Genomic DNA, 23,365 nt, shown 5'->3' with positions numbered 1-23,365 from the left:
ACTCAGGGAACGATGGTTACATACATAACTGAGACGTTACTTTGTTTTCCCATTTATTGACTGACAGCTCTCTTGCCCTCATGTTGAGAGAATCATGAGTAAGTGCAGAGGAGTTGTGTGTGAGTGTATGAGTGTGTTTGTGTGCTGTGTGAACATGATGCTTATTGTAGTTCTAGACTAAAAGTGAGCGTGCATTTACTCATCTCACTTGCACAAAAAAGATTCAATATTTCTCAAAATGAATAAAATCAGTGAAATGCAGAATCAGAATACTATGCAAACCTTCAATAACTAAATATGTTAAATAAAACAAATTTTTATGCATTTGACCTCACTTTATTGACCAATGTACTTGCTTCTGACCTTTGATGATTCAGTTAAACCATAATTAAAAATGACTATAGATTTCTTTTGTTTTTATTGATTAAAGTAAGTAATGCATCCTATTCTTCCGTTATCCAGAAATGGCAGCAGAGCTGATAGGTTTGTCTGAGCTGCGCCCTCTACTGTACAGCCATGAATTTCCTTCAGCCTGAGGCTTATTAATTCACATTTGGTGTGAAAGGGTCTTTACATTTGCCCAAAAATATAACTTTTTTGTTATAAAAAAACAAAGAAACCCAGCCCAGCCTAGGTGCAAAAAAAGTAACGCAAAATTAATGCAACTAATTACTTTTCAAAAAAAGTAACTAAGTACTTTTTAAGGGAGTAACGCAATATTGTAATGCATTACTTTTCAAAGTAACTTTCCCCAACACTTCCGATAATCACATTCAAAACACGGAAGACTGAGAAAACCAGGGATGTTCTGAATTCACACACATACTGGGTTGTGTAACTGCTGTGGACTTCATAAACTCAGCTGTGCGGGTCCCAGCTTGATACTTCATATCAACAGTCATTGCTCTACTTGGCATAAAGAAAGTCTATATCCTGTTTACCAATAAACAGTAATTTACCGTCAAGCAGGCCCACACAGAATCTGCATCTGAAAAGCATCAAAGACTTCAGCAGAATTCAAAGGCCATCATACACAAAACGCGTCCCTCGACCCTAACGGGCTCATGTATGATTTGTCCATTATATTTACATTTTCTTAGCCTGGATGCCAGCCGAACTTAGCCCCGCCCACAAAAATTTTAGGTCGGGAAGTTCGGTCTAGACTTAATCCGTTGAGGAGCTATTATACCCGAACAAATGCTGTTTCAACAGTAACGTAATCATCCATGTCACCAAAGAGCGCTTGGGTTGAATTCGTTTACAACAACGATGACTGCCGCTGGAGAATTGAGATTTCACAAGTTCCCACTTGAAAAACTGTCTGATAGAATAAATGCATATTTGGCTTGCTTTCCGAGGAGAGAGCTCCGAGCTCGGTATTCGGCCCGAACCCAAAGTGCTCCCCCCGTATTCCTGGCTGTGGAAGAACAAGCCGAGAGTGAGTGGAGGGATGCTGAAAACTGTCAAGGAATGTTAGGTGAGTTGACAGAGAGAATAAATATATGCTTCCTCTCATGCTGATAGGGTAGACATGGTAATTGTTTGATGACAAGTTGATTGGATTGATTATTTGAACATGCTCCTCCCGAACTTTGTTTATAAAACATCATGTGTAGATTCCGCCATTGCGTCCGTTACAGAAGATATCGACAGCGCATTCATTTTAAAAGAGGAACAGAGAACCGCGATCAAGGCATTTGCCGATCGGAAACATGAATGAAAAACATACGTCACTAACTCCGTTGCTCTGATTGGTTGAAGGTCTATCCAATTGAGTGCAGAGGCATTTTCTTTCCTGGTTTGGTTGAAACACGCCCCATAATCACAGCCCAATGGAGCAGTATCAGACTCACATTCTGACTAGAATCTGAGTATGACGAAGTCAGGCTAGCATTTTCTACCAAATGTATATGATTTTTTGTATTATTCTCAAGATTTGCCTACAAAATTAGCACAGAAAGTAGATTTAGTGTGGATCTGAAATGTTTTGTGAGAGCATACCTCTCTGTTTAGAGGACTTCTCCAGCTCATCCTCCAGTTTACTCAGGTCTGACTGGAAGTCCTGACTGCCGCACACGTTGAAAAGTCTCTCTTCATAGTTGACCAGCTGCTCTTCCTTATGTTTGATTTCTGCCATGATGTGAGTCTTCTTCTGTTCTCCAGATGCAAGCTCCTTACTATGAAAAATAAAAATGAAAAGTCTTGTCTAGTAATGCTAGTTAATTTATCTGAAGGCTGTAAAGGATGTATTAACATTTATTGGGAATTATTTCAGCACTGTTCAAGTTAGAGTAAGTTGGAGGATAATTACATTTTATTGTGCAAATACAGCATTTGGAAAATTGTACATTCTCCGATATTATCTTACACATAAACATGTATTTTATTGATGTGTGTGAACTTACGAACAGTTTATGTACACTACTACAAGTGCAAGTCATATCTGCCATATTTGCTAGACAGCCCTATTTTAGACATGTCTGTGTAAGCTAAACGTCACCATTTGAAAACTACACTGCATGTTCCACTGACCTGAAGATGACCTGTTCCTCAGGCACCCAGAAATCGAAACCAAATATGTATACATTTTAAGTATGTGGGTGGTTGTACAAAGGCCAGTATTTTCTGTTACATCAGTGTCAATGCATGTGTGTATGTCGCTAATCACGTAGACATTTAAATACTGATTAAAACTGCATGAAACATTATAGGCCCTCACACTGAATATCATCATTTATGGCATTCTCTAGCTTATTATAATAAACGTTTGCGGAAAAACAAATCAAAGGGCGACAGACTTCATTTTGCTGAGCCGTTCTCTGGTGGAGTTGATCTCTCTGGTTTTGGAGTGGATCCAGTCTGCCAGCTCGCTCTTGCTTGGAAAGTGTCCTAGCAGAGACACCAGCTCTTCATTGTGTCTCGACTTGATCTTCCTCACTTGCTCCTCTTTCTCCATCTGGAATCCGAAGCAGAGATTAACTATTTATTTTCTAGTTGGATAAAGCTGTCACTTTGCAAGCCTCTGTCTGGCATAAGCACTGATCATAAAACTGCTATATTAGAGTATATAGATCACACTATCCAGACATTACTGTGCTGTATATTCTGTATACTGCCATAACTGCCTAGAAAGAATGCCTTTTGGCCTAAGTGACGTCCAGTTAATATCTCACAGTTTACTCTGATTCAGACCATTTTTTGAGAATGTGCGAGTAAAAATTTATGTGGTCGCATTTGTGCGAGTGCATGGTCATGTACTACTCAGTTAAATTCACGCATGCATTTTCCTGCATTGAACTTGTTTTAGCGCCCGCCAAAATGAATTTTTGTCTCGCCAAAGTCTTATTTGATCAGTGAGTAATGTAGAAGAACTGCTGCGCGTGACAGGACGCATGTTTAACTGAAAGAACGAGCAGAGAGAGAGAGAGAGAGAGAGAGAGAGAGAGAGAGAGAGAGAGACCCGGTCGCGCGCGCGCGCACTCTCTCTCTTCGGAGCCAGGCGAAAGTGTAAACGAGACTTCACCGTCTGCAAACTAAGCGCTGTCTTGCTCTCTCTCCCTCGCACATATTAATCAAAATAAATCGACACGGTGGTAAAAGGTCGGAAGAACAAAGTTTCATGTGGAGCATTCGGAGATTTTCCCCCCCTGAATTACCGCTGGGTGTGAATTGTGCTAAATAAGTTGCCTTATCTTCTCTGAAAAGCGTTCCGGACATTCAGCTGACATAAAACAACACTTTAATTAAACGAAAAAAAACTATCCAGTGATGAAATGTTTTCTGTGTTGACAGAAATCTTGGATGTCCATGTCCTAACTGCTGGGATAATCACACAACGCGCATGACACGTGCAATTCGCGAACTAATGACTCCTTGGAACCGATTCATTTTAATGAATGGTTAAAACAACTGATCTTTCCAACAGTGAACTCAGGAGACGTCTGAATCGGTGTATAACTAATCAGTAACACTTTACAATAAGGTTCTATTTATTACATAAATTACATAAAAAGTACAGTTTGCTCACTAGCGTCTTTTTTGACAAGAAAAAGTTGACAACGGCGTTTTTTTAGCAAAAAAAAAAACGCTGGCAGCGTTCGGTTACAAATAGCAGCCGAGCGTGTCTTTTGTGGCTGGCGCATATACTGACGCGTCTTGACCATGCGTCAACATACGACGAAAAGGGTACCCCCATAACGTCCATATGTGACGATTCGGGTTATGGGTAGGTTTAGGTATGCGTTAGGGTACCGCTAGGAGGCGCTGCTGGTGCGCTTCTGTCTGCGTCTCATATTGACGTTAAAGGGGTACCCTTTTCGTCGTATGTTGACGCATGGTCAAGACGCGTCAGTATATGACGTTTTGGGGTGAGACCGGGCTGCTATAACAAGAGCTGCAACAGTAGCCTAGTGCTGTGTGATGCAAAAAATGTCGAGAAAGAGAAAGTTGGCTCTTGCGTTGGCTTTTGAAGTTACCGGGGAGGAGAATGTCGGTTCACAAAGACGTTTGTGGGTGCACGACAGACAGTTGTTCTTGTTGTTATGGAAACGACAGGTCTCGCTACTCGCTTGTCATTGGTCAGCTGTCAAAAAGGCGCTTGACGTAGGGCGTTCTTTTCAGAAAAGTTGAACTTTTTTCAACTTAAAAAGACGCTCTGAGCTGCAGAAAAAGACGCCGGCGGTGGCGTCTAAAAAAGCGCTCAGGACTTTTTTGAAAAAACGGTTTACTCCATAGGGTTATAATGTAGAACAGACGCTGGCAGTTTGAAAAAAGACGCTAAGTGTGAACATAGCCTAAGACCACTATTCATCAGCATGCATTGATTTATCATGGCATGTAGCAAAAAAGAAAAAAAGGTGCGACCAAATCATATGCTGGTGCGACCAACTGAGAAAGTTGGTAGCACCAGTGCAACCAGTGGAAAAGTTAGTCTGGAGCCCTGTACGGTATATAAAATCTGCAAACTTCTAAAAAAGAAATAGTAGCATATATTGTCATTGCTTTTATGCCACACTCGGATTATATATTTCATTTCATTTATTTCATTTCATTTCTTTATAAAGCACATTTAAAAACAACCCTGGGTTGACCAAAGTGCTGTACATAACAATTTACAAAGGGATAAAAGACAACTACAATATATATTTTAGGCTAACAGCATCTGTTCAAGGAAATAGGATCTAAGCATAGATTTAAAAACAAAAAAAATTTGTTTCTGTTCGGATGGCTACAGGGAGCTTGTTCCAGAGTGTTGGACCAGCAATAGAAAAAGCTTGATCACCACGGTGTTTCAATTTGGACCTAGGGATGGACAACATTCCTAAATGTCCCGATCTGAGTGGGCGCGAAGAGTTGTGTGAGTGCACCAACTCAGCAAGATAGACTGGTGCAAGATTGTGTAAAGATTTAAAAACTATGGTTAATATTTTGAGTTCAACTCTGGATTTAACCGGCAACCATTTCAAGAAAATCAAAATTGGAGTGATGTGCTGAAACTTACGTGAGCTAGTCAGTCATTTTGGACCATTTGCAATCGCTCCATAGATGACCGATTAATCCCAAAATAGAGCGAATTGCAATAGTCTAAGCGGAAAGTGATGAATGCATGAATCATTTTTTTTCCCCACAATTTTTTAGAGATAAAAACGATTTGACTTTAGCTAGGCGACGAAGATGGAAAAAACATGACTTAACTACCGCATTGATCTGCTTATCAAACTTAAGACCAGAATCCAATCGAAAGCCTAAATTTTTTGCACACGGAGTGACCCATTGGGTTAAATAACCAAGGTCGTAGGTGCTGGAATTAAAAGCATCACTAGGCCCAAACAGAATCACTTCGGCTTTGTCTTCATTTAATGTCAAGAAGTTATTTGTTAACCATAATTTAAGTTCCTGAATACAATCAATCAGAACTCCCATTGCATGTTTATCATTAGGTTTTAAAGGGAGATACAACTGGACATCATCAGCATATAAATGAAAAGAAATCCCATATTTATGAAAAATTGAACCCAAGGGCAGCAAATATATCATGAATAAAATCGGAGCAAGAATGGAACCCTGAGGGACACCAAAAGTCAAAGGAACAGTGGAGGATGTATGTTGTCCAATACGAACAGAAATCTCACGGTCACTTAAATAGGCCCGGAACCATTCAAGAGTGGTATCTGTAAGGCCAATGCAATTTTTTAAACGAGAGATGAGTGTATTATGGTCTACCATATCAAAGGCAGAGCTGAGATCTAGTAAGACCAAAGCAACTGCATTTCCGGCATCAGTAGCCAATATATGATGAAATATATTGGTCAATGACCTGAAGAGAGCTGGGACCACAGTCTCACAGAAAACCACTAGTAACACACTACGCCGTCATGGATTAAAATCCGGCAGCGCACGCAAGGTCCCCCTGCTCAAGCCAGCGCATGTCCAGGCCCGTCTGAAGTTTGCCAATGACCATCTGGATGATCCAGAGGAGGAATGGGTGAAGGTCATGTGGTCTGATGAGACAAAAATAGAGCTTTTTGGTCTAAACTCCACTCGCCGTGTTTGGAGGAAGAAGAAGGATGAGTACAACCCCAAGAACACCATCCCAACCCTGAAGCATGGAGGTGGAAACATCATTCTTTGGGGATGCTTTTCTGCAAAGGGGACAGGACGACTGCACCGTATTGAGGGGAGGATGGATGGGGCCATGTATTGCGAGATCTTGGCCAACAACCTCCTTCCCTCAGTAGGAGCACTGAAGATGGGTCATGGCTGGGTCTTCCAGCATGACAACGACCCGAAACACACAGCCAGGGCAACTAAGGAGTGGCTCCGTAAGAAGCATCTCAAGGACCTGGAGTGGCCTAGCCAGTCTCCAGACCTGAACCCAATAGAAAATCTTTGGAGGGAGCTGAAAGTCCTGCAAAATCGGCAGTGTATCAAATACTTGTTCTCCCCACTGTAAATAGTAAATTTTTTGTGCTGTAAAAATGACACACTGAAGTGTTTATAAAAGACTGGAGGATATTAGGCGGTCAGGAAATCACAGAAAAACTGTGCTGACATCTAGTGTTACAGTTATTTACTGCAAACATTGTGCTGGCAAACTCAAACACCTCTAGAACTAAACACATTTTTTAGGATATATTATGGTATCTCGAGATTATTAGCAGAATCCTGGATGTTTTCTGTCTTCTTCAGATGTGCAGTATTAAATTGAAAAACCTCATTACAAAACCCCATAGGAAATAATTTTGAAGGAACCAGCAGTGAATTTTGTTTATTGTCCAAAGACATTTGTTTTGTTTATGTTTGCTGCATTTGTTTCAGAATTAGGCATAAAGGTGTTATCACAATGGACGAATGAAGCATTTAGAAGGCGCTTTTCTAATGTACTACTACAATACTGTACATACGGTCTCTCCACAACTGGAGAGAGTCTGGACTTCGGTTTAACATCTCATCTGAAGGACGTGCTTTTTTTGACAGTATAGTGTCCCCATCACTATAGTGGGACGTTAGGACCCACACAGTCCACAGGGTGAGCAGCGCCCCCTACTGGCCTCAACCTAGTTTTCCCAGGAGTCTCCCATCCAGGTACTGACAGACTCAACCCTGCTCAGCTTCAGTGGGAAACCAGTCTTGGGCTACAGGTGATATGGCTGCGGGCGAGAATGATGTGTGTGTTCACCTTGGTCTTCTTGAGCATGTCCATCTCTGCATGTGCCCTGGTGTGTGTGTTGAGCAGTTCCATCTCCTGGTCCAGTCTGCGCTGGGCCAGATCCAGTTCAGTTTTCTCCTTCTGTAGATCGATTACTTCTGCCTTCAGACTGTCCACAGTACAGGCCTGCGTGGCATTATCAAGCTCACGCTCCTATAAACACACATACAGTACATTAAGAAAAACACATACAAAAGCAATGCAGGGTGTCAATGATGGTAGGTCTGTTTCTGTTTTCTTTCTACAATTTATTTTTCAGATTTTGGGCCAGATTTATTAAACAGGGCAAATTAGCGTGAGACTGTAATCCCATAGAAAGCGCAGATGGGAGTGGCAGACATGTCAAGCACAAAATGGACAAGACCATGTTTTTGTGGCCGCTAAATAATGTCGCAAATACCAGTAAATTGACAACCGCAAAACTTAGTAGATTACGTTATATAATTTATTTAAATACACTTCTCCCATAAATGTTACATCCTCAAACTCCTACATACGTATGCAATAAGGTCAGCCGCAAAAATGACTGTGTCTGTGTCTTTTCATCACTATTTTCTCACTGTGTGCCTTCAGTAAACCTCAAAGTAGTTTTTTTACCCCAAAAGAGGGATTGAGCTGGTGCAAGCTGTTAGCTGACATGAACGCGCTATATACATAAATGTTTTCCATAGTCATTTTAGTTAAAGGTTCAGTTGGTGGAAACCAACAGAACATTGACAAATGAAATACGTTTTGTATGCGCAGGTCACACAAGCGGACTGAATTTGTTTTGCACTAATCAGTTGTTCCATAAGTTGGCAACACTGGCCCGGCTGTTGTTTCACAGTAGAAAACGAAACTAAAAGAGACGGAACAACAACAACATAGAACATACTGAAGACTGCAACAACAACAAACACACATTGACAAGCGTTTGTGTGAGGGGTGTTATGAGAAAGCCGCAACTTTATTTTAAAATACATTTTTATCAGTCATAACTTCTGGAGAAAAATAGGGCAAACACTGGACACAGATGAAACTTTCTAGAGCGCATGTGTCGACCGTAGTGTTGCACGGTGTACCAATACTTCAAAAGTATCGCGATACTCGGAAATTAAAAACGTCACGATACCTAAATTTATCAGTATCGATACTTAAAAAAAAATAATTAAAAAAAACGCCTCCCTATGGACGTCTGTGTTTTTTTCCTGACGCACGCAGCAAAGAACCTGCCGCTGTCAGTGTCATGTGACAAAACACTACAGCGAGATGGCTGCATGTGCGAGCACAAGTGGTCCACGACTAGTAGAAAAAGATGACGCGAGGAGTGACATATGGAAGTACGTTGCCTACCTTGCTCTGTTGCACGGTGCACCGACACTTCAAAAGTAAATCGGAAATTAAAAACGTCACGATTCCTTAATTTATTAGTATCGATACTTCTAAGAATGACCGCGTTCCAGATTTGTAAGGCCGGCGACACACTGGCTGCGTGTCGTGTCCGTTTTTATTTCGGCTCCCATGTTAACTGCCTGCGTGACACGCGCGTCTGGGCGCAGCTCGAGACGCGCGGAAAACGCGTGTATGCTAGAAATAGAACCGACGCCTATTTTTCACGCGACACGGAAGCGTGTTGGAAGCGTTTCCAGGCAAAATAGAATAGGAAAAGATGTTTCTATGTCATTTTGACACGAATACATATTAATAAATGACATTTTGATGTTTGAAAGTTTTGACATAAATACAATATAAATGTAATTAAAAAAAATATTATCGATTTTCTAATATTGCACCTCTCAATACAGAACGAATTATTCTGTAGCCTATTTTGCCGTCAACACTGCCGACGTTGTCTTTGCTGCTATATATTTATGTTTAACATGAAGTATAGGCCTTCCACAACTCTCTCCCCACATGTCAAATATATCACCAATGAGGCTTATCATATGTTACCAATATTAAACATTGTTTAATATAATCGCTGTTCATATTTTTATTCAAAGTTCAGAATCAAGATAAAGCTCTTATGTTTCTTATGATAAATGAGATAATGCTGCTAAATTGTTTTGTTTTTTTTTACCTTGAATGTCATTGCTCTAATTTATTTTTTTATATTTTTATATTTCATATTTTGTTGAAATGTTTAATATATCTGCTGTTCATATGTTCATTTATTAGTGTGTTATATGATTAGAATGTTGTCCCAGTTTTAAAATAAAGCACAGCAATGATATTTGAGAGTGTTTCTCCCTTTTCAGGAAAAGTATCGAAAAAGTATCGAAATCGCAATACTTTACTTGGTATCGGTATCGAAACAATAATTTTGGTATCGTGACAACACTAGTCGACCGTCTGCGTTTGTGCATGCTATCAAATGGAGTATATTTTGAAAGGCTACGAGTTCGACTGTAAGCATTTGCTAGCGCACGCGTAAAAAAAAACTAAGTATACTCTGGGCTTAATGCTCAAAGCAAGTTTAGTGGTGTAGTGCAGATCTAACCGCTTTCTGAAGCTCAGTGTCCAGCTCCTGCAGTCTGCTAGAGGAGCCCTCCAGTTTTTGGAGATCACACTTGATGTTCTTCAGTTCCTGTTGTTTCTTGGCCTGTATGTCTCTCTTCAGCTCAACGGTTCTCTCTAGACCGGTCTTCTTGTCACGGAGATCATCGATGCTTTGCTGCTTCTGTGCCTCTTTCTCCTGCATATCTTGCTGAAAACAAGAAATTATTATAAAAAAATGGCAACTTGTTACAATACTAATATTGAACTTTGGAAAATATATGAAGTTTCAGGATATTTATAAATATCTGAATTAATTTGATCGTAGAATTTTTACATCGCAGTTCCCAGTTCACCACCCAGTTCACGCTCTTTTGTTTTTAATATATAAAACAAAAGAGCGTGAACTGGGTGGTAAATGACGTCCTGCAGTTCAATTATCTACCATAGTTTGGTTGAGGGCTTCAGTGTCCTGGTCCAGTCTCTCTTTGACTTGTCTGTGGAAGCTCTGGAGTTGTCTTTCGTTAAGAGGAGTCCGATCATAGCCCTCCAACTCCAGGGAAGACGCTAAACTCTTCACCTGGGTGTCCCTCTTTTTAATGTTCAGTGTGTGTCTATCTGCCTCCAGCTGTAGACGGCCTTCAAATGAACAGAAACAATGACGATGAACAGCTCTGAGAAAGAATAAACTTTTTTTCCAGCTAAAAATGCATTTTGAGCAAAAAAAATCACTCGATGTGAAAGTATTAGTTTTTAGTGCATGTCTACAAGTATAGTGTACTTTAGGACTGCAATAACTAATCTATAATTTTATCATATATAGAGAACACATTTCCACCACCACACAACAATAAATGAATAGCAAAGGAGCAAACGACTACCTTGCTCAACTAGCAAGTCAGATTTGATGCGGTTCATCCTCTGACACTCTCGGCCGGCCCGTTCTAACTCGCGCTGGCACTCTGTAAGTCTCCGTTCCTTCTCTTTGACAGTCTGCTGGTGGTTCTGATACATGTCCTGCAGCTCATCATCTGAGCCCTGAAACACCTAAAAACACAGCACAAGACAGAGTCAAGGCGCCCCAAGGAATGAACACACGGTGTGCTGCAAGGCTCTGTCTTAGGCCCTTCGTTTTTCTTTCCGTACATGCTCTCTTTAGGTGATATGTTTAGAAAACATGGTTTTTCGTTTCATTGTAATGCTGACAACTCTACATTTCTCCAGACATTTTTAATATTGATGGTTTTCTCTCTGTTTTATTACAATTTAAGAAGAAACCTTTGGGGAGAGAAAGAGGGGAGGAATAAATCGAGACATGACTCAGGTTGAACTCAAATCTGTCACTTGGGGACATTTAATTTAATATTCAACAATATTATTGATCTGCCTGCATTGACACCATTATCTGAGAACTGAAGTGAGCTGGATGATGATATCACTGTTTTCTCCAGAGCTGCTGTATATATAAATTAACTAAATCACTGAGCTTACTTAAGCTGGACTGTGATAATATTTTCTTCTGGAAACAAACTTTGCTGCATTATTTCCCTGTTATCGCTGTAAAGCTGCTTTGAAACAATCTGTATTGTAAAAAGTGCTATATAAATAAAGGTGACTTGACTTGACTACCAGTGAACCAAAGCATCAACACTAATGTGACTTCAATGGGAGCACTGTTGAGAACTAACACATAAAAAGTTCATTTGGATCCCCAGTAGTCCAGAAGAACCCTTAGGTAAATTAAGAAATTTGAATGGCTTTTAGTAAGAAAACTTAGTGGATGGACCTCTTTTATTTTCAAACAATCTAAAACAAATGACAAAGATAAGCAAGCAAACGCAAACCCCTCATTCCAACATCAGATGAAAAACAGCAGCAGTAAATATACCAAAACCATAAATTACTGAACATCCTGTACATGTTTTCTATGCAAAACACTTCCTCTGCTTTCACATGATCATTATCTGGCATTTATGACTAATACTGAGAAGCAGTGAAAGCTTCATAACTGATGACTGATAAAAAAATAAATAAAATAAAAACTTGGGTTACCTGCTCCATCTTTTCCTCTAGTTCCCGGTTATCATCCTCCATCTGTTGCTTCCTGCTGTCCAGAGCTTTGATGTCATTATCCAACTTCATTATTTTGCTGAGGCTGCTGTCTATGTCATACAGTCGGTTCTGAAAATATGGGGAAAGTGTGTTTAGTGAATATACATCACATGACTGCATGAGTGTATGGGCTAAAATTCAACTGATGTGCAGTCACAAGCACACATTTGGACTATTTTACAGTGGGGCTCATCTATCTTTTGTTTTTAACTCAACTGATCATAATGTGAAGCTTCTGTTTTTGCACTGATGTCAGACTTATCAATAATTTAGGATCAATTTTATCTTTTAGTTTGGTATCAAAATAATAAGTATAAGTACATAACAAGTATCAAATAAAATGCAAAAAAAAAATTTAATCTTGATGACCTTTTTATTAATAAAGAATTTAAATGACTGGATTATTTAAAAATATACATTATTACATGTTAATGTAAATACATACATGTACAACATATATTTTTGGGATGAATTTGCTGCCAAAGACAACAATAATATGAATAAAATCTTATATCACGATATAAGTAATATATCGATAACGATATATCTCACCATATATATCATTTTGCTTTAAATTAGGTTATGATATCAAAAATGTTGATACCATAGAAATGTCATAATTCTTGTTACCAATTTCAATATCACAAAAAACTAATACTAGCCTTAAAAACAAAACAACAAAAAAACCTCAAGCTCACTGAAGACATGTAAACAGTCAGCGATAAAATAAGAATAAGAAACCAATTTCCAAGCAATATGACCAAAAAACCCCCCCAAAAAAACCACTACAGTAGAACAAATAAATAAGAAATGCTACATAAACTGTATAAAGTAATCAAATGTATAAAAAAAATGCTATAGGCTTCAATGGGGAAGTTAAACATAAATGTATTCTTATTAAATGTACAAAAGTGATTTAGTCAGGGAGAGATTTTCTCTCTTTTGTAGTTTGATAATCATGAAAGACAGACAGCAGGAATATAAGGCACTTTAAGACCGAATACCCTGACCCAATATACTGTTACACATGCGTTTTCTTTCTCAGCTGTTTACTTTCACTTAAGACATAAATGAATGTTTTGACATACAAGTTTGTGTATTTAACCATTCAAGGCCAATGCTTGAAAACGCATGCAAATGATACGTTTTCGTGACCATGCCGCACAGCAACGTCACGTGAGCGTGTAACTGCGATAGAGACGATAGTCCAAAATTTGTACCGGTTAATCGTGTCTACCGGCCCACCCATACACCTGCCTCTATTAAATACAATTTTAAATATTCATTATCCAACTGGCACAGATCTCAAATGGAAAACCTCTATTCTAAAATAAAAGAAAACTGTCTCAGCCAACAAATTGCCATCACAAATTCTTGGTGTCTCACCTCCAGTGGGTCAATCTGATTCTCGATGCGTTGGACATTCTCTTTGGAGGAAGAAAGCTGAGCCTCTTTAGCGGACAGCAGCTCTCTAATCTCTAGGGCTTTATCTTTGTTCAGTTTGAGGTACTTTAGCTCCATCCTGCAGGAATTAACAGTCTGGGTCTGCTTCTGCCTCAACGTCTTCAGGGTGTCCAATACCTTAATGTACCTTTAAGCAAAAAGGCTGTGGTTATTTTCAGCCATTTTGCAATGCCAGCTTAATATGAGTAAATGAAACCACAGGACAACAAGCCAATGTGCAGCAAACAGTCTGTTTAAATAGACACTCATTTATTGCCATCTATTGGTGTAGGCCTACAGAATTACACCCATAGAGTCAAAGCTTTTCTGGCATGATTGTTGAGAATTTACAGTATTTACAAAACATATATTGTGTAGATAATACACAACAGTCCTTTATAGGGTAAAAAGATGCATTAAACAAAGGGGGAAATAAATAATTATATACAAATATCAAAGTTTTAAAAAGACTTTGGAAGGGGATGATGATTGTTTTCTTGTAGGCCTATATCATTTAATGTTCTTATATATATATAACATATATTAATGATTAAAACCTTATTCAAATGCTGTTATGAGGATGAGAAATCTATGAGGCAAGAATCAATTTTCCTAGATCTTTTGAGATAAAATAACTTGATGAACTCATAAACTGACTGAAAACATCCTTCACACTCGAAAAGCATTATTGCTATAAAAATGACCAGCCAAAAATTAAAGGCATTCAGTGCTGTTGCCCATTAAGCATTTGTGAAGGGGATCGTCTAATTCTAAGTTTCAGAGAGAGGATGTAAAATGAAAAACTAAAACATGATGCAGATTTTACCAAAGAGTCATATGTGGACCTCAGGAAAAGAAGAACAATAATAAAAAGTACAATATGACCCTTTCAATGAGAATGAAGCTTCAGTGAGAAAGTTGTTGTCCAGATAAAAATACCTTGTGGCTGAGAAAATCTCATCAAACTTCTGCTTGAGGGCTTTCCCTTCACTGAGAGGCCAGTTGGACTCCTCTTGGTGGCAGAAGATGACATGGCTGATGACAGCTTTGGAGACGCCCAGGGATGAGATCATCTCACGGTCTAGTTCAGCACATTTAGAGCTCAGGCTCACTTTCTCTCCGTGCCTGGCATCAAAAGAGGTCAAGATGTATTAACATCCAACAAGCAAACGACTGCTTCAAACAGGGAACATAATGCACACTTTTCAAGAGCCAAGTGGGAGCAAGAAATGGCAAACCTCATGAATTCCAAGTTCTACAAAGGAAACTGTGTTCTTTCATAAAAATATGCACAAGAGAAAAAAACACCAAAAAGTACATGTTGTCAATAGCAAAAGGTCAGAAATATAATTAATTTACATTAAAATGTATATTAATTAAACGTTTTAAATCACATGATAAATAGACATACCATTCAACTTTTTCACATTAAACTGATCAAAAAGTGACAGTAAAAACATTTATAATGTTACAAAACATTTATATTCTAACTGATGCTGTTTTTATTATTTTCTATTCACCTAATAATCCTGAACAAAAATGCATCACAGTTTCCACAAAAATATAATAATAATAATAAGAAGAAGAAGAAATGCTTCTTGAGCAGCAAATCAGCATATTAAACAGATTTTTGAAGGATCATGTGAGACTGAATACTGGAGTAAATTCAGCTTTGCATCACAGGAATAAATTACATTTTGAATATATTATCAGGGCTCTAGACATACATTTGAGCGCAGTAGCATCAGATCCACCAAGTTCTAGCACCAAAAATAATTAATAATAATATTCATTATTAGTTGTGCTTGTACATGTTTTTTTTATGCACCTTTGACAGTAATTTGAGTTGAACTAACATGCAAAAATAACTATATGATTTATATGATATTTGTTATAATAGCCTAAACACATTTAGTATAAATACAAAAGCAAAAAATGCACATATCTTAAAATCAAAACAAAAAATACTGTTATTATATTCCATTACTTCTTTAATATATTTACTGTAATAAAGAAGTACATGTCTAAATTAATAATATAACAGAATTCAATATAAATATGTATTTTACAGTTTGTGTAACTAAACGTGTAGTGCGCTTTTTGGCGCGTATATCGTTTAATGTTTCTCATACGCTACAGAAACGGCAGCGCTTATCAATTTAACAAGTTGGTAGTGGCACCAGAGAGACCTCTAACAAAATGATGTCGCACCGGCAGGAAAAAAGGTCGCAGTCTAGAGTATAGAAAATAGAAAATAATATTTCACAGTATTATTTTTTTTACTGTAGTTTTGCCTTGGTGCGCATAAGAGATTAGTAAGAGACAACTTAATATTGAACAATATTATTGATCTGCCGTCATTGACGCCTTAAAGGAGAACTCGGGGCAATTTTTAAGTTAATCTTGATCGTTATACCTTTGTGAGTACTGTCTATAGAAAAAAAAAAACGAACCGGATTGGTGCTTGCAACACGGAGCTGCTACAGCTAATGCCCAGAGCTCCCACTCAGCTAAAACGGCAGTTATGGGGGCATTAACCTAAAGAGTGTCTTTGTGCCTCTTAACAGACACAAAATGCAATTGCAATGTCTGTCCAACATGAACAGGGCCCTTACATGACAACAAGATGCGTTTAGCACCTTAGCCATTGTTTAAACTCACCTAAATAGTGTTTTAGACGGCTAGTTGTAGTCTCGCGCTGAAGTCCCGTGGGAACTCAGTTGATCGTTCCGAATTGTGGCAACAGAATGCGAAAATACAAGAACTTACATTTTCATCGTCTTCCTTTCCATGACCCCGCTGTGTTGTGTCTGTGTAGTCATCCTTGTCAAAGTGTTCGCTGCAAATGCCGTAATCTTTAGCGCGTAGTACTTGTATGGGAGTTTGCACATCAAGTTGAAGTACAACTAGCCATAACTGCAGAATCTCGAGGACATGGAAAGGAAGACGATGAAAAAAGTTCTTGTATTTTCGCATTCTGTTGCCACAATTCGGAACGGCAAAAACGCGAACTATTTCTTCTTCACTGCTATTTACCTTTTTCCGGCTACAACTGAGTTCCCACGGGACTTCAGCGCGAGACTACAGCTAGCCGTCTAAAACACTATTTAGGTGAGTTTAAACAATGGCTAAGGTGCTAAACGCATCTTGTTGTCATGTAAGGGGGCCCTGTTCATGTTGGACAGACATTTTAATTGCATTTTGTGTCTGTTAAGAGGCACAAAGACACTCTTTAGATTAATGCCCCCATAACTGCCGTTTTAGCTGAGTGGGAGCTCTGGGCATTAGCTGTAGCAGCTCCGTGTTGCAAGCACCAATCCGGTTAGTTTTTTTTTTCTATAGACAGTACTCACAAAGGTATAACGATCAAGATTAACTTAAAAATTGCCCGGAGTTCTCCTTTAAGATGAGAACTGAACTGAGCTGGACGATGACATCACTGTTTTACCCAGAGCTGCTGTATATATAAATTAACAAAATTAATAACTAATGATTCTTATAACGGAAATTAATCAACACTGAACTTACTTAAACTTGACAATGACACTATTTTCTTCTAGATCTGCTGTACAGCAGAAACAAACTTTGTTGTGTTATTTTCAACAAAATCTGTATTGTAAAAAGTGCTATATAAATGAAGGTGACTTGACTTGAAAACACAAAACTTACTTGATTCTGGTAATGACACCCTCAAGGGTTTTAAACTCAGTTTTCTTGCCCTTCTGTGTGCTTTGCATAGACCTCTGGACTGCCACAGCATCGCCATTCACATCTCTAAACTGGAGTCTGATCTGTGCCCGTACATCCGTTTCATGAGCATCCTACAACAGACCAACACTATCTATAACACTCTTGCATGGACAATACAACCTGCTTTTGCTAAATTTGAATAAGAAAAGCAAAAATACCTGTAAATCAGAACATTTCTATTACAGCTTATATTTGTTTACTTGAATTACTCCTGTCAAGAACCTACTTTGGGATCGTGGACAAATGTGTTTCCTTTACTTCCTGGTGGAAAGTCTCCTGAAGTGATGTATTTGAGACACTCAATGATGGTCTGGAAATTCATAAAAAGAAATAGTTCATATCCACCTTTTTTCTTGCGCCCCATGACGCCAAGTGTGCATTTTGGGAGTAACTTCTGTTAAACTGAAAAACAATCAGCTAAAAGTTTCACTCCATGAACGCAATAAAAAGCATTTTCAAAAACTGGGTACAATGAGATGACGTTATTCTACTCACCCTTCAACCATCGAACATCAAAAGGACAGTTAAAAGTGTAAAAGCTTTAACAAATTACTACAACAGACCATAATAATAACCCCTGATTATATCCACAGCAATATTACGGACGTGTTACATATCGCTGTAGAAACATATGTCTGTATTATGTAATTGCCTTAATCAAACATGTTCATTAACTGGAACATTGAGTGATAAAAATCCAAAGCGATTTCCGTCATTGCGACATACAATAAATATGACCTTTACCTGCCTTAGAAATACTTCAGTAAACATTGCTAATAGGGATTAGAAGTAAAAAAGGGGAGACGATTACATTTTAAAGCATCCGTGTGAAAACAAACCTGGAAAGAGACGTCAGGATTTGCAGAGGAAAAAAACAGAGATTCTTAGTGGATTCCAGTGAATTATTCATGGGATATATCATAAATATATTTGCGAGAGCAGACCACAAATGTGCAGTATATGTTGTCCTTTTTGAATACCGTTACAGCTGAATACAAAGGAAAAGATAAATAATTCAGAAGGCCTTTCTTAACCCCCTGGAGTTAAATGGATTACTTTTATGATGGATGGATCATGGATGGATGAATTTTTTCAGGCTTCAAAAACAAGGTACCATTACCATTATAAAGCTTGGAAGGGCCAGGAAATTTTTACATAACTTCGATTGTGTTTGGCTGAAAGAAGAAAATCATATACACCTAGGATGGCTTGCCTTGAGTGAGTAAATTATGGGATAATTGTCCTTTTTGAGTGAACTATCCCTTTAAAGCTCCCCACCTCTGTCAAATGTTAGTGTGCAGCCGTGTTTAAATCTCTTCTAAATACTCTTCTCATTACCAGCATTTCAATTATACACACACACACACACACACACACACACTGACTGACTGCAATATACAAACCGTTTTTCCAGCTCCATTAGGTCCCACAAGCACCGTGAGAGGGCTGAAGAAGGAGATCACTTGTTTGTCTTTATCCTCAACTCCAAAACTCCTCACTCCCAGAATACTCATCTTTTCAATCTTTGACATTTTGGACCAGTGACTTGTAGCCTTGAAATTATATAAAAGTCAAATTAATTATCAGTGCACACAATTAAAAAATCGCATTTTAATCACCAGAACTTTAAAGTGATGTTGTCAATTTCTTCCCATATTAAGGAAAGCCTGTGAAGTTGATTAGATAGTACAAATAATTACTTGCAATACAATCGTACTAACGTTAGATTGCAGCTGGGCTGGAAAAAATTCTATAAATAATTTAACACGGCTCTAAAATAGCATTACATTTTATTAAAATAACTCACTCAGAATAAATAACGCAGTAAACTCCACGTAAACTGTACTAGTTTGTTTTGACTGCAGGCAGTCAGTCTCAGTCAGTCGCGTGTTTCCCGCGTCGGCGCAGTGACGTACTTCCGCATTCAACTCAGCGTCACGAAAATCATCTATAAACTACATATCCCACAATGCAATTTTATTATAATTTAAAAATATTTTAACAGCGATTCTTTTCATTTAATAACAAATGCATAAAGTACAAACAATTGTGATTTGTATATATAATTAAATAATATTGGGAAAAAAAAGAAAAGAAATTATATTCTCTTATTTTCCCCGAAGTCCCCATGACCATCACCATATTACAATTCCATGCACTGTTTTGATTTTTAATGTAAATTCCTACAGCTGAATTAAAACCGTGAACTTTGTAGTATTTCTCATATTATAGCCTACATTAAAACAGGATTTGTTGAAGTAGTGCTATTTTGAACACAGCCAGATTATTAGTTTTGCTTTCAGAACTAGAATGGTTTTCTAGCAGCACATTCTCAAAACTTATCAAATGCTCTTGTCACGTGATGCAACTTTTCTGAGGAAACTGTTGGTTAGTTTAACAGTATCAACATGAACATCACCAAAGTTTGGTTTGTAGATGTGGACGAAGAAGAGCTTTCAGCTTTAAGGATGTGCAAAATGGTCGATTCGTGTTCGCGTATTCAGTGATTTCAAAGGCTCACGGACCTGCAAACCTCCACCCACAATCGCTCAAATCTTCCCTCTCATGCTGTTTCTTGTCTGTAAGTACTCCGAAGTAGGATCGTATCATTCACACTGATTTACTGACCGCCCGAAACAGGTGAAAAGTACATATTCTGATGTGTAGAGTCACAGATATTCCGTTGGCTTCCCAAAACGACAAAATTATGTAATAGCTCATTATTCTAAATTGCATTTTATACAAATATATAATTTAAAAACACTGTGAATTTTCCTACATATTTTGTTTATATTCACATTAATTCGGCAGGCACATTTTCCCATTTAAAGTTTAGTGTCGTTGTCATCACCACATCCGTCCACTTGGTGGCGGTGGTGCTTCTTTTCTTTTCTTTTCTTCAAGCATTTAATAAAAATAAAATAAAATAATAATAAAAGAGGCTCAAATGAGATTCCAGCTGAAGAGAGTGAGTAGAGTCACGAGGGTGAGGATATAAAAAAAACAAGAATCTACAGTTTGGAATAATTAAGATTATTTAAATGAAAAATTAAGATTATTAAAATAAAAATAACCTTGTGAAATATCATTATAATTTAGAATAACTGTTTTCTGTTTTAAAATGTAACTTATTCCTGTGTTGTCAAAGCTGAATTTTCAGCATCATTACTCCAGTCTTCAGTGTCACATGATGAAGTCAAGTCACCTTCATTCATATAGCACTTTTAACAATACAGATAGTTTCAAAGCAGCTTTACTTCAGACAGATACTTCAGAAATCATTCTAATATGAACTTTGAAGGTTTTCCGTTTGAAGCTGTTTCAAGATGTTCAATTGCAAGTAGTTTGACGTTTAAAGTAGTTTAAATTTTGAAGGGTTTGAAGGCAATACAGTCTCTCAGGAAAAAAATTGATGTTTGGATTAGTGCTGCTAGCATGTTTCTAGAATGAATTAGCATGCTAATTCACTAATTGACACACACACACACACACACACACACACACACACACACACACACACACACACACACACACACACACACACACACACACACACACACACACACACATATATATATATATATATATATATATATATATATATATATATATATATATATATGTGTATTCCTAGGTCCCAAAAACTGTTCCAACTGTGCTGTTTTTCCTTTATAGCATTGCAGCACATGGCTCAGGGGGATGACACGATACGTGAGGCACTTTACCACCTCAGAGACCTCATGGATTATGCACATCTCTTCACATTTGTAAGTAACATGCTCAGTGAACATAAACATGACAATCTTACTTAGGGTGCGTCTCAATCAGCCTCCTAGCTTTCTAGGCCGTGAACCAGTATATCGTGTACATTAATTCGGACACTGTGAGGACAGTATGACAACGTCCTCACTATACAACATCACTACTGGTGTTTATGAACAACAGCAGCACTGAGATCTTTATTATATTATGTTTTAATGTTATTTAAAGTACATTATGATACATACTTTTCTTGTTATGTATACGCAAAACATTTCGGCCGTAAATAAATGATAAATGTTATGTTCATTACCTGTCTAGCGATGTAGGTTTATGCTGAAATATGATTTAATAATGGTTTGTAATTTAAAAACATCTTTTGTTTTTAAAAATGTCTAAAAATGTCATTATGTGTAGTGAGTTGGCTCACATGATTTATGTTTTGTGCTTCCGAACTTCCATTAGGGATAGTTAACCCTATTAGAGATATTAGGGATCCCTTCCATTAGGGATAGTTAATAGTTGTATGAGTTTCTTTTTTCTGTTGAACACAAAAGAAGATATTTTGAAGAATGTTAGTAACCAGACAGTTGATGGTAGCCATTGACTTCCATAGTATTTTTTTCTTCTATGGAAGTCAATGGGGTCCATCAACTGTCTGGTTACTAATGGTGCTTTTCCATTACCAGTACCAGCTCAACTCGACTCGACGCCGCAGGAAACTGCCGTGACTTCTTCTACGCGACACACACCCGCTACCCACACACACAGGACAATGGAGGAAATCGAGTGTATGCTGTTTTTGGATGGTTTTGTTTTTGTTTTTGCTGTTTTTTATTCAGGATACTCCGTCTGGCGCGTGCAATGATGACGCAGTGAATAGTGACGATTCTCTCTGACCAATCAGCAGTCTGCCGTGTTTTCACGTCACATTTTAGTATCGCCTCAGCTCGCTCAGAACCTCGCCGGAGGTGGTACAAAAAAAAGTACCTGGAAGCGGGTACAGGTACAACTTTTACACAGTGGAAAACCAAACAAAGGCGAGTCGAGTCGAGTCGAGTCGAGCCGAGCCGGTACTGTGTAGTGGAAAAGCGCCATAACATTCTTCAAAATATCTTCTTTTGTGTTCAACAAAAGAAAGAAACTCCTAGGCTAACAGGTCTGGTTTTCACGGTGCACTGTGGGACTTTATAGGAAGCGAACGCTTCAGTGCACTGGAAAGATTGAGACAGCTCTTAAAATGGCCAAATCCCTGATCAGTGCCCTGACTACTGAACTAGGAAACTGATTGAGACGCACCCTTAAAAAAATTGTCAATTGTCACTTCAAATTTCTGCTTTTACACTATAAATACTTTTTTTTTGAAAGACCAACACTGTCATTTTCTGCATCTTTTCAAGGACATGAACACAGTATACATGCCGAATGTGCATATTGAAAGCGGAGAGGTGAGTTTCGAGTAGCTTAACAGGCCTGTAGAGGAAAATATGACATTTGAAGATATCATATACTGTATATGATCAAGACTTGGCCTGTTTTCTTTCAGATGTGCAGCTGTAAAGAGTTCATTGCTCAAGAGCTTCTGAAGACATTAGTTTCAGCAGAAATCACTGATCAAGACGGCGCTGTCGAATGTCGCACTGCTCTTAGACTCTTACTGCACAACATCAGATTTCTCCTTCAGAATTCGGTAAGCGAGATATCTCTCTCTCTCTCTCTCTCTCTCTCTCTCTCTCTCTCTCTCTCTCTCTCTCTCTCTCTCTCTCTCTCTCTCTCTCTCTCTCTCATATATATATATGTGCCTTGAAAGTTGGCCCAATGATGTATTCAGGTATGTGTATTTTTCTTCCCTTCATGTTGTTTTGTAAGATCGGAGAACACTGTCTAAAAGACAAAGTCATGGTTCGCAAGATTAATTTGAGGACTAATCAAGAGCTGACGTTCATCCGTCGATGTTTCACATTTTTCCAGGACTGGATGTCCAAATGCATAACCAGCAGTGACTTTTGATTCATTCGCTTTGACTTCTGTTTAGATCATTGCATTAAATAGCTGTTTAATTGTCCATCTATTGCTTTTATACAGTAAATGGCTTAGCAGGACAACCTCAAAGTTTAA

The 23,365-nt window shown here is 38.2% G+C and overlaps 2 protein-coding genes across 2 annotated transcripts in view; one reads left to right on the top strand and one right to left on the bottom strand.

The window, feature by feature from the left end:
• Positions 1 to 19,365, bottom strand: part of LOC309477796 (DNA repair protein RAD50-like) — a 41,432-nt gene extending 22,067 nt beyond the window's left edge. Inside the window, exons 1-13 of the mRNA XM_082141208.1 lie at positions 19,210 to 19,365; positions 18,892 to 19,041; positions 17,715 to 17,798; positions 17,408 to 17,559; positions 14,678 to 14,863; positions 13,682 to 13,886; positions 12,236 to 12,364; positions 11,065 to 11,230; positions 10,629 to 10,822; positions 10,188 to 10,394; positions 7,679 to 7,861; positions 2,799 to 2,956; positions 2,002 to 2,177 (exon numbers count right to left, since the gene is read on the bottom strand). Of these exons, the coding sequence (XP_081997334.1) occupies positions 2,002 to 2,177; positions 2,799 to 2,956; positions 7,679 to 7,861; positions 10,188 to 10,394; positions 10,629 to 10,822; positions 11,065 to 11,230; positions 12,236 to 12,364; positions 13,682 to 13,886; positions 14,678 to 14,863; positions 17,408 to 17,559; positions 17,715 to 17,798; positions 18,892 to 19,020 (1,969 nt within the window). The 5' untranslated portion in view covers positions 19,021 to 19,041; positions 19,210 to 19,365. The remainder of the gene's footprint in view (positions 1 to 2,001; positions 2,178 to 2,798; positions 2,957 to 7,678; positions 7,862 to 10,187; positions 10,395 to 10,628; positions 10,823 to 11,064; positions 11,231 to 12,235; positions 12,365 to 13,681; positions 13,887 to 14,677; positions 14,864 to 17,407; positions 17,560 to 17,714; positions 17,799 to 18,891; positions 19,042 to 19,209) is intronic.
• Positions 19,366 to 19,546: 181 nt separating this feature from the next.
• Positions 19,547 to 23,365, top strand: part of drd1b (dopamine receptor D1b) — a 37,431-nt gene continuing 33,612 nt past the window's right edge. The window contains exons 1-4 of the mRNA XM_082141362.1: positions 19,547 to 20,069; positions 21,164 to 21,255; positions 22,648 to 22,695; positions 22,794 to 22,937. The gene's annotated coding sequence lies outside the window, so the exon portion shown is untranslated. The remainder of the gene's footprint in view (positions 20,070 to 21,163; positions 21,256 to 22,647; positions 22,696 to 22,793; positions 22,938 to 23,365) is intronic.

Source organism: Leuciscus leuciscus, assembly GCF_965113295.1.
Source record: "Leuciscus leuciscus genome assembly, chromosome: 16".
NCBI classification, from domain to species: Eukaryota; Metazoa; Chordata; class Actinopteri; order Cypriniformes; family Leuciscidae; genus Leuciscus; species Leuciscus leuciscus.
The sequence above is the reverse complement of the archived record's forward strand: the minus strand, read 5'-3'. Positions and strand labels throughout refer to the sequence as shown.